The sequence below is a fragment of the Thamnophis sirtalis genome, unplaced genomic scaffold, assembly GCF_051295495.1.
Source record: "Thamnophis sirtalis isolate CommonGarterSnake01/CBP01778 unplaced genomic scaffold, rThaSir2_p1.2 scaffold_12, whole genome shotgun sequence".
Classification (NCBI taxonomy): domain Eukaryota; kingdom Metazoa; phylum Chordata; class Lepidosauria; order Squamata; family Natricidae; genus Thamnophis; species Thamnophis sirtalis.
Genome location: NW_028261392.1, coordinates 49,016,935 through 49,029,057, shown reverse-complemented (window position 1 = coordinate 49,029,057; position 12,123 = coordinate 49,016,935). Strand labels below are relative to the sequence as shown.

The window sequence follows — 12,123 nt, the reverse complement described above, 5'->3', positions numbered from 1 at the left end:
GGAAATCAAAATTATTGTAATTTGTAAGTAATTGTAATTTTTTATTATTATAAGTAATTTGTGTGTGTGTGTGTGTGTGTGTGTGTTTTATCTGCCTCTGCTGCCGCGCGGGCTGGCACTTTATTTTTTATTTTTTTAAACCATGCCGTGAGTCGCCATAGAGCGGGATGTGGTCCCACTGTATGGCTGGCGTGGCGGCATGCACTTTAAAGTGCCGGCACGCCTGTCTGCCATAGAGCGGGACACATCCTGCTTTATGGCCGGAAGGTGCGCCGGCACTTTAAAGTGCATGCCACCGTGCCGGCCATACAGTGGGACACGTCCCGCTATATGGCTGGAAGGCGCAGTGGCACTTTAAAGTGCATGCCGTCACACCGGCCATACAGCAGGACACGTCCATGGCCAGAAGGTGCGGTATGGCCAGCGCGGCGGCATGCACTTTAAAGTGCCGGCATGCCTTCTGGACATAAAGCAGGACGTGTCCCACTGTATGGCCGGTGCGGCGGCATGCACTTTAAAGTGCCGACGCGCCTTCCGGCCATAAAGCAGGACACGTCCCACTGTATGGCCGGCACAGTGGCATGCACTTTAAAGTGCTGGCATGCCTTCTGGACATAAAGCAGGATGTGTCCTGCTGTATGGCCGGTGCGGCGGCATGCACTTTAAAGTGCCGGCGTACCCTCTGGACATAAGCAGGACGAGTCCCGCTGCATGGCCGGTGCGGCGGCATGCACTTTAAAGTGCCGACGCGCCTTCCGGCCATAAAGCAGGACGTGTCCCACTGTATGGCTGGCACGGCAGCATGCACTTTAAAGTGCCGCCGCGCGGACCATACAGCGGGACATGTCGGGGCTTCGAGGGCGGACAGGCGCGCTGGCACTTTAAACTGCATGCCACTGCGCCGCCCATACAGCGGGATGTGTCAGGGCTTCGGGGGCGGCTGGTGCTGGCAGACATAGGGCGGCTTTTGCCTGCTTGCCTCACCGGCCGTGAACCTCACCACACGTCACTGATAGGCACGCTATAAATAAACAAAATGACGTATCAAAATCCATCATAACTCAGATACAAAAATACAGTTACGTGTATGGTAACACTGCTTGGTGGCCAGTGACCTTAGTTGGCATTAATGATGTGGCTACATACAAAAATGGAAATTCCCCAAATGTTCCAAAACCCCCAGGTAAAATCCAGTCAACATCATTTGACTTTTCAGACAGCTCCAAAAGCACTCGCTTTCCCAGAACTGAACAATAAATCATTACCGGCTTCTTGCAAAACATGTCCTGTAACTTCCTGTTACAAAGGGGCGGGGGAGATCAGGCTATTTTTGTTCAGGTCACTGTAACTCTCTGATTTTGCTCCAAGCTGTGAATTTCCAAGCAAGCAAGTGAGCTGAGTTGTGCCTGTGATGTATTCAAAATGGAATTGGTTTTACCCAAATAATTTGGGGTTTCAACCATATTCTCTCATATATTTACATGGAAGTAGGTAAGCAGTGGGGCACCACAACATTTTGTCTTATGCCCAGTACTCTTCAACATCTTCTTAAATGTCTTAAATGAGGAAATAGAAGGGGAATATATCAAATTTGCAGATGATACTAGGCTGGCAAGAATAGCCAACATTCTATAGGCTCAAGATCCAGATGGACCTTGACAGACTTAAACACTGGGCCCTAACTAATAAAATGAAATTAAATGTAGAGAAAAGTAAAATCTTGCACATAAGCAAAAAAAATCAACCAGGCTTAATAGCAGTAACTGAGAGACGGATCTTGGAGTTTTAGTGGACAACCAACTAAATATTAATTAGCAGTCTGCAGCAGCAGCCAAAAAAAGACAATGCAATCCAAAATTGCATTAACAAAGGAATTCAATCAAGATCACATGAAGTACTATTACCATTCTATAAAGCCTTAGTAAGACCACACCTAGAATACTGCATCCAGTTTTGATCACGACACTATAAAAAAGATGTTGAGACTCTAGAAAATGTGTAGAGCAGAGCAACAAAGATGATTAGGAGATTAGAGGCTAAGGCATATGAAGAACAGTTACAGGAACTATGTGCACTCACATTTGCAAACTGGTAGGGAAGGTAAGTATATAACATCCCTATTCCAAAGGCTTTTCAAAGCACTGCAACAATGGCATGCATGATGTTAGTGACTTTGGGATGAATGCCTGGTACAGACAGCAGCTACTTCACATGTGTTGTGAAGTAGGTTGGGCATGCTGGCCTCACTAACAGTGGGAGGAAGATGGCACAGCCTAGGTTGCAGGGACGAGGGTGGCAGGAGAGGTTGAAGATTTATAGTAGTTAACTGCAGTAACAGACCTTATATAATTAAGTTCTGGCAAGCAATCTTTGTGGCACAAACACAATGAGCAAAATCTTCAGAAATACGAACTGTTGTCTCCTATGACATTCACTCCTCTTTCCTTATATTTGTTCCTCAGCCTTGGAGGAGCCATTCAGCGTCCACATGTGCTTTGCTTCCCGAGTCAACTCCTTGTTCTCCTTTGTTCACCTCTCCTAACTGCTCTGCACATATGTGCATCTGGAACAGGCCCCACTGTTCTTCTTCCTCACTCATATCAGCCTTCAAAGGCAGCTGCATCTCCGGTGGCTGGGAAATGTCAGATGGCCCTGGCTCTATCTCTGCATCTGACGCAGAGCATCCATCAGCGCCTTCCCCAGACTCCAGAACTGGCCCAAGTTCCTCCACAACCTTCTCATCGTCTGATTCTGCCGCCAATTCTGCTGGCAGCTGGTGGGCCACAACAGTGTGAGACTGAAGCAACATCCTCATCAGTGGTAGTGCTGGATGTAAACTAGATGCAATCCTTTATCTTACCAAGGCTTAGGGGTTAGGAAGGACCAAGCTGAGAACGGCTTGGATAGGGATGGGTTCTCATCTAATTACTGTTGGGACAGCCAGGATTACTGTCACTAAGAGATTCAATCACATAACTTATGGCCACATTGCTTAGCAACAGGAATTCCAGTCCGAATTGCCATTGTAACTTGAGAACTATTGTACTGTCCAAAAGAAATCATCTTCCAATAGGAAAGGCATAGATTTCACTGCACTCATAAAAAATCAGCTGATCATTTTTAATACTAAGAAATGTTTTTAGTAAAGGCAGGCCCACCAGTAGTTACACTATAATATATAACAATGATAAGTTTAGCATCCCAATATGCATGTTTTTAAGCAATAGGCATGCTTTTTTAGTTTTACCTTTGATGAAGCGTCTGCTTACGTGTAGATTTGCTGACTTGATACTGAACAAAATGAGGAATCAAATCTGGATTTAGCTTGATATAGGCACCACGATTGCTTCCTTCTTCATAGTAGTTTGAGGCGGAAAAAATAGTGATGACCTATTTAAAAAAGAAAACAGCTATCACTTAAAATACAGTATGCTTAGAACCAGACTAGTCACAGGTGAACTAATGTCAGAATTAACCAAGCATCAGTGACGTGGGGTGAAGCTTATGGGTGGTGAGGCAAAAAGAAAGCGGCTTTTGCCCGCCCCGCAGCAGCTATGTCTGAAATAGAGGTGCCCCGTGCCCTACAGCTATGTCTGACCCAGCTGCAGGGTGCGAGACACCTCTATGTCAGACAGAAGTGGCGGGGCGCTTTCTTTCAGCTTTTGCCCACCCCACAGGGCAAACACTTCCACCTTGCAGGCACCGGAGCCGCAGGCCACCAGGAGTACATCCCACCCGCAGCAGAAGAGCGCCGGTTCCTGCCCAGGCTGGAGCGAGAGCCACGGAGGCGAAAGGTGAAGAGGGGTGGGGGTGTGTGTTCCAAGAGGCCCCCTCCCATTTTTGCGCTCCGCAAGCCAGGCCCATAGCGGCAAGAGGCTCAGCTCTGCTTCTATCTCCGCCCCTCCGCTCCAGAGAAGCCGGCCGCGGGCAAGTCTCCACAGCTCCGGTTCCGTCTCCAAGCAGCCCTGGGAGGAAACGGGCCAGCCCCGCTTCCCTCCCCGGACATTCTGGGAGCGGAGGACCCGCATTCCACTCCCCCTTCCAAGCCTCGAATGGCCAGCCTCGGCTCCCGCCGCTTTCTCCCAGAACTCCGGCAGGCCCGCCGAGGAGGAGCCCGGATGAGGCGGGAGCAAAAGCCTCCTCCTGCCTGCTCCGCCACCTCCTCCCAGGCCCGCCCGGCCTCTTCCTTGCCTTCTGGGGGCTGGGCGGGGGCAGGAGCAGCCGGACCCCCCTCGGCCAGCGCTTCGGCTGCAGAGAAAGAGGCACCCGCCGGGCAGAAAGCAGTGGAGCGGGCCCCAAGACTCCCTTTCTTCAGCTCCCCCCTCCCCAGCCAGCCAGCCCACCCAGCCCATTCCTCCCCTGGCGCGGTGAGCTCCAGCGGGCTGGGCCTGGCAAAAGAAAGAAAGCGCCAGCCCGCCAGCAGAGGCGGGTAAAAGACCTTCCTCTGCTGGCGGGCTGTCCCTCTCTTCTCAAACAAGCTGCCCTCCCTGCCACTCCCCCTTTCCTCTCTTCTCAAACAAACTCTCTCTCAAATTGAGAGTTTGTTTGAGTGAAGTAAAGAAACAAACACACACACACACACACACAAATTACTTACAATAAAATTAATTACTTACGTGTCACAGAGGATTTCAACTCTTCTCTGCCATGATGAAGATGTAAAAAAATGTAAAAAGAAAAAGGCAAGAGCTGCTGCTGCTGCCAGAGTCCCCAATGGATGACTCTGCTTAACTGTTTTAAAAAAGCCTCTAAAAAAAGTGCCCTCTGCAGGAGGAGTCGAGATAACCACATGCCTCCTTTGCATATGGAATTTTTCGCCTTTTAACCCTTGCTTAACTCTGTTCAAGTGATCATAAAGATAAAGTAAAGGAGGCACATGGGTCTCTCGCCTCCTCCTGCAGTTAAGCACTAAGCAGAGTCATCCACTGTGACTCTGGCAGCAACTACCTCAGCCTTTTTCCTTTTATTTATTTTTTCTTTTCAGGATGACAGCTTCATCGCACATTACTGGGTGAGGCCCTGCCTCCTCTGCCTCCCCTGACTGTATGTCCCTGCCAAGCATTATATTATAATTTTACTGTGAGCAGTATATAAGTAGCTTTTTCCATTATTGGAAAAAGAACGAAAAAGAAACTTACATAGCTGTGACTCTGTGTATCTAAAAAGTGGGGGAGGGGGGTTTCTGAGCACATCTAACACACATTTAATGTGTTTTGATGCACACTTAATGAGCCATGATAGCTCACTCCTACAGATCAAAAATGGGATAACATAAATATCCATTTCCTTGTATATAAAGCTCCCTCAACAAACCATCTTACATTCTCAGATATGGAAGGGATTTTGTGTGTTTTGAAGGAAGGACAAAAAAACCAAGAATATACCAGAAAATTAAGTTATTCAAACTTCTACCAGCCATGATGTTTCCCAATGCATGGAAGAGGATAGAAAAAAGAATGACAAATATAGTATTTTTCTACAGAAGCAGAAAACTGACATAACTATTTGCCAATAGAATATTTTTCTCTTTTCAGCTAGTCTTTCCATCTAAATATGTATAAGTATAAGTATAATCTTTATTGTCATTGTACTTAAATACAATGAAATTGGTTTTAACCTCACTGGTGCAAAATTATAACAGAAACGAAAAAAGAAAGAAAAAGAAGAAGAGTACTGATTCCTTCTTATTCTATTTTGCATTGTGGAAAAAATGAAATCATGATTAAAATTCAAGAAATCATGTTGTGGTACGATTAAGGATACTGATTGCCATATCACTACTGAGTTGGAGCTATCTTTCTAGTACAATCTGGTACATTTTTTTTAGCTGGTGAATGTTTTGTGAAATTTGAATTTTAAAGTACCAATTACCTTTCCATTATGACTGATCTCATAACCTTCCTGTTTGCACTGGTGAGACCTGATGAGCAATTTCAAATTATAACGCTGCAGCAATCTGGCAGTAATATCAGGACCAAAGTAACAACCTCCTCCTCGAATTTTATTTGGTGAACAACCATTTTGATGCTTAGGATCACTCCAGAGAATATCCATCACCTTTCCATGTAAATGAATGAACATAAGATAATCCTGTTATCTTCCAGAATGTGAAATAAATGCTCATGTCTTTACTGATTCCAACAAGCAATATGTATGACAGTGAAACCTATGATACTGATGAACTAAATTAGAATGGTAAGAAACTTAAATCATAATGCAGAAATTAATATAACTGTAATCAGATTTTGATAATTGCAGTCCAGGTTTGAGACAACTATCTATCTAGCTTCAGTGAAATTGACCCATTTTGACATACTCTGTCCATCTTCTAGTAGTTGATTCTACCATCTGGTGTTAAATAAAGTTTAAATAAAGTGCTTAGAGGGAACTTCTCCAAATGGGAGACAATTATGGACACCGAAATTGATAAGAATATTGGGTCTTTTTATCATCACAAAAATAGAACCTCTAGAAGACAGGGGCTGCAATGATTACCCCACATTTTCTATTAGCTTGCAAGAATTAGATATAAATAAACAAGACATATTTGGGTAGCAAATTTCTAATAGAAATTAATTTATTCAGCTTGTAGTTGATTACACAATTAAAGTTTTATTTTCTATCTTTACAAAAGTTGTTTACAGTTGGAACATCCTTATAACCCATATTTTGGAAAAAGAGACTATGTATAAAGCTTCAACATACTTGTTGCCTTTCCTTTGCTGTTAATTCTGGAGATGCATTTGTGGTAGTCACGTTGTAAGGCTTAAGACACTGTGCATTCTGAAATGAGCTAGAACTGGTTATGTCAAGGGTGCTATTAAGATTGCTTTTGATATCACCCATTTCCTTGGCATATTGTCTTCTCTCACAGGATGCTGATGTAGACTTTCTTACATTTTTCTTGGAGATGTCTTGCCCAGAATTGTCTTTTTTGCTTTCTGTGACATTGATACTGGTTTTCACAAGATTTGTTCTCTGTGGCTCATAGATTGCTTCCATATTTGACTTTACTGGTCTCAGCAAAGACTTCAACTATGAAGATAAAATTCATGATCAGCACTCTCAGAGCAAAAACATTGATAAATATGGATATGCAAATGCTGTCTGGTCAATAACAGATTAGTCTGTCCTTCAGTGTATGCTGGGCACCCACTCCGAATGTAAGTGGAAACACAAAGGAAAAAAAACATACTTAAAGGGTATCGTGTTTTCCCGAAAATAAGACAGGGTCTTATTTTCTTTTTACCCACAAAATATGGCTTGGGCCTTATTATGAGGGGAGGGTTTATTGTTTTGGGGTTGCTGGGTGCCTGCTCTCTTCCGAGCGGGCTCCCAAAGAGCCAGGCACAGCCTCAGGATTGAACGGCTGTGTTGTGCTGTCGCAGCAGCGCAACACAACAGCCATGAAGCGACCATGCTCACGAGCAGCCACCCGGCAACCCCCCTTTCCAGCTGGCCACAGCACCATTCACTGACCTAGGGGTATCGCCAAGCCATGTGAGTGTCTGCTCGTCACCACCCAGCTCCCAAGTCTCCGAGTCTTCCGGCAGTGGCCATTCTGGGCGTACACTCTATGGTTGTATGCTCTGCCGGCAGCTGGTCCACAACCATAGACCATACTCCATCAGCCACTGCAGGAAGACTTGGTTTGGAAGCCACCAAAAAAGCCATATGGAGGTGGCGGCAGTGGAAGTGCCCTGGCTCTGCAGGGAGAGCTGGGCCAGGGCATCATGAGGCTGGGAGGTGCGCGAGCGAGAGCGGAACAGCCGCTCGAGCAGCCCCCCTCTCCAGGCATGCAGAGCGCCTTTCACTGGCATTTCGAAGGCGCCAAGCCACAGGAGCTGGACAGTGAAGAACAGGCGCTTACACGGCTTGGCGATACCCATCAGTGAATGGCGCTGTGCCCGGCTGGAAAGTGGGTTTGCTGAGTGGCTGCTCGTGAGCATGGTCACTTCATGGCAGTTGTGTTGCGCTGCTGCGACAGCACAACACAGCCATTCAACCCTGAGGCTGTGCCCAGCTCTTTGGGAGCCAGCTCGCAAGAGAGCAGCTGCCCGGCAACCCCCCTCTTTAGCTGGGCACAGTGCTGCTCACCAACCTAGCGGTATCCCGAAGGCACCAAGCAATGCGATCACCTTTGCCTCCCCCCAGTTCCCGTGGGTTGGCACCTTCAGGATACCGCTAGGTTGGTGAGCGACACTCTGCCTTGCCGGAGGTCCAGGGGGCTTATTTGCGGGGGAGGGCTTATATTTTTGCCCACCAGAAAAATGTGGCATGGCCTTATTATCAGGACATGTCATATTTTCAGGGAAACATATTTTCAGGTATGTATGTATGTGACTATGAGGGCAAACCTTTGGAATGTATCTCTTATTGTTTGACAAGGGAATGTCAAAGAATTATACTCCTGCAGTTGTTTGTTTTCAGTAACATTTCTTTCAAAGTTGTTAGTCATAAGTTAAATCTAAACAGTTGGAACCTACTATCTAAAAAGAAGTCTTTTCCTTTCTGAAGAACTTAGTTAAGATAATACTTGATATGTATATGTACAGTATATATACAGTACATATATAGATATGTATGGAGTATGTACATATATGTTGTATATAGATTAGGTATATATGTACATTTAGTAGAAGTTAGTAGAATTTTACTTCTTGTGAGCAAGACTGGAGCTAAAACCAGTAAGATAACAATACTTTTATGTGTATAATTCCTACCTTGTTCCTGTGGAATGAATTCAGGAAATTCAAATCTGTCATATCTGATATTCCACCATGTAAAATAAGAACTTGATTGTCAATAACAGTAGCAAGAGGAAGCCAGCTGTAGACATCTTCTAGAAGATGCAAAATTGGTTTCGCATAGTTCTGTCAAATGAAATGCTGCATTAGACACTCTTGAACTATTCTTTAAGACCTATGGGCAGCTTCATTTTGGCTTTACATAAAACAGGAACAAATGAAGGCAAGTATTTTTAGGAGACCTCTAGACCAGTAATTGCTAATGGCCTGGTAATTTAGGTAAAACAGCACAATCTGTTCTGTTGCTTTGCTAATCGGATGGCCTTTATCAAAATGAGATAAAATACTAACCTTATACTTCTTCATAATTTCTTTTGTGAAACCATATCTGAAATGAAAATAATTGTTGGAATACATGTTAGAATGTATTTTGTATTTCAACAACTACAGAAGCATTCAGCCAGTGTATGGCAGTGATTAGTTTGCATCTATGGTTATAATTATGGTTCTTTATGTTCTGAGGAGAGTTTCCTGTGATAGTTGAAACTGTTAAGCATCAAGGCTCATGGTGACCGTACATTGTACACTTTATTTGATGTATATGGCTATGTAACCATCCTCTGCTACCAATCTGTCTGGCTGTAAAATAATCCTCTGCTACAATTTCTATAGAATAAAACAGAATTTTCTAACAGATTATGGGTCCAGCTTCAACCCATAGGTAAACCAGAAGTAAACCCAGTACCCAGATAAGTTGGACACAGAAATCCTGATATAATAAAGAAATTAACTGAAAAAGACTATCCAAGTAGAATAAAAGAAGAAACCAGGCCACAAGAGGTTTCATTCAGGAGATACTGAATGAGAAGCACCATGATATCACAACAGCCTTCCTTAATGGTGATATTGAAGAGGAACTATCTATGACACAGCCAAAAGGATATATGAAAAGTGGAGAACATCTTGTGTGCAAGTTGCAGAAATCTCTTTATTGGACTCAAGCAATCAGCTCGAGCATGAAATTTAAAAAAAATAAATGAAGTCTTGCTAGACAAAGGATTCATATGAAGCAGAGATTACCCATGTCTATACCCAAAATGTGTAGATTCTGAATATATGTATATTTTACTCTATGTGGATGACTTGATTGTTGTTTACAAAAGAGATGAGAAAATTGCAAAGTTGACTGCAATGCTTACTAACGTTTTAGACTAAACATCTTAGAGATGTGACATATTACCTAGGAATTAATGTATACAGCCTAAAGAAATAGCAGCTTCCTATTAAATCAGAAATCTAAAATTGCTTCAGCAGTTTGGCCTGACTGAAGCCAAAGAAGCAAGTATTCCTATGAACACAGCTTATCTAAAAACTGAACAGAATGAGGATCTTCTTCCTACTAATGAACAGTACAGAGAAGCATTTGAACCTCGAAGGATACGTGGACTCTGATTAGGCAGGAGACCTAAGTATTCATAAATCCACAAATGGTTACTGGTTCAAATTAGGAAATAGTGCTATATCTTGGTTCAGCAAGAAGCAAACGTCAGTAGCTTTGTCTTCTGCAGAGACAGAATACATTGCTGCTGCTTATGCCAGACAAGAAGCTCTGTGGTTACATCAATTGCTTGAAGATCTTGGAGAGATCGCCCAGCCTACAGTCTTATATGACTGATGTCATTGTTCCAAGTAATGAAATCAAGGAGTCAGGACTCTGACGCTTTTTGCAGGTTCAAGAGATCCTTTATTGAGTGCATCATATCTGCCCTGAGAAAGGTGAAGCTAGCTGTAAAGTATTCCAGCATGCATGAATGGTTAAAAGAATAAGATCTCCCCACACCCTTTGTCTCTCAGGTCAACATGGGCCAATCAATCAAGGTGTAGGTTCCCGCTCAACTTTGACAAATGTCCATTGAAATGACCTTGGTTCACACACTGGCTGGGAGATGTTGTGACTAGCTGGCTCAGGCAACACGTTTCTGAGCCCCCCCTCCCATACTCTCACCCCTCACCAAATGGCAACCAAGAAACAAAGCAGATATAAGCACGACTTCAGCTGAAATCGTCTTGCAAGTTGACAACTGTATTAAGGGTGTATTAAACTTGCCATCAATGACAAGATAAATGCAAGAACAAAGTATATTGATGTCAGACATCATTACATTCATGATCTGATTGAACAAAATGAAATTGTATTTACGTATTGTAAAGCATAATTGCAGTTGTTTTGATAAAACTGCTAATAAGAAGAAGATTTATAGATCTGACAGCAGAAATGGGATTATTATAAGGAGTAGTTACTGAGTGGGAGTGTTGGAATAGATGTTAGAATGTATTTTGTATTGCAACAACTACAGAATTATTCAGTTAGTAGATGGCAGCATTTAGTTTGCATCTATGGTTATAATCTATGGTTCTTTATGTTCCAAGGAGCGTTTCCTGTGATAATTGAAACCATTAAGCAGCAAGGCTCATGGTGACTGTACATTTTATTTGAGCTGTAACCATTAGGGCATGTCAAATTCTTCAACTTTCAATTTCCAAACATTAGGGGTGCTCAAAAGTTGTGACATGCCTTGGGGATTATAAAGATATTTTGGTTACTTTAATATAATTTAGATGTGCTTGGTAAGTAATTACATAAATATCATAACTTTTTAACATTTTTTGTTACATTACCATCCATTACTACTAACCTGTATGGCTCTATAATAATACTCTGCAACAATTTCTGTAGAATAAAATTAATGAGTATTTTTATACAATTAGTAACTGTAAAGCACATTGCCTATAAGAAATATTTTTAATTCTATATCATATGTCTGTGTTTGGAAATGAAAAAGCTGATCTGTTAATATTATCAGTATATGACAGCGATGGCAAACCTTTTTTGTTTGAGTGCCAAAGGCGGGGGGGGAGCGCCGGGCGGGCCATGCACAGGCATGCCACATATGCAGCGTTCCCCCCCACTTTTGGCATTCTTTTTTTCCCCTCCCCAGGGAAGCCTCTGGAGGGCGAAAAATGGCTTCAAAAGAAGGCCAAAGTCAGCTGGCCAGTGCGCACATATGCACTGGAACTGACAGGGCAATGTCTAGTGTGCCCAAACAAAGGGCTCTACGTGCCACCTGTGGCACGCGTGCCATAGGTTCACCATCACAGGTATATGACAATGCAGTTATAACCCCAATATTTTTTCTGAAACTGTTTCCTGCCATATTTACTCTGGCATTCAAAATACAGAGTACTTCGCTGTCCTTTCATTGAAAAGGAGCATGTAATTTATATCTTCTCTGCTATGGATATATAATTTTATTTTTATATACTTAGGAATATTGACCAGTGTAGATATATCTTAAAGAGTTAAACAATATATTAA

General features: G+C 43.2%; 1 protein-coding gene across 1 annotated transcript in view; it reads right to left on the bottom strand.

Moving 5' to 3' along the window:
* Nucleotides 1-12,123, bottom strand: part of PPEF1 (protein phosphatase with EF-hand domain 1) — a 94,930-nt gene that overhangs the window by 24,612 nt on the left and 58,195 nt on the right. The window contains exons 10-14 of the mRNA XM_087726354.1: nt 9,099-9,135; nt 8,724-8,873; nt 6,706-7,035; nt 5,872-6,057; nt 3,248-3,390 (exon numbers count right to left, since the gene is read on the bottom strand). Of these exons, the coding sequence (XP_087582480.1) occupies nt 3,248-3,390; nt 5,872-6,057; nt 6,706-7,035; nt 8,724-8,873; nt 9,099-9,135 (846 nt within the window). The remainder of the gene's footprint in view (nt 1-3,247; nt 3,391-5,871; nt 6,058-6,705; nt 7,036-8,723; nt 8,874-9,098; nt 9,136-12,123) is intronic.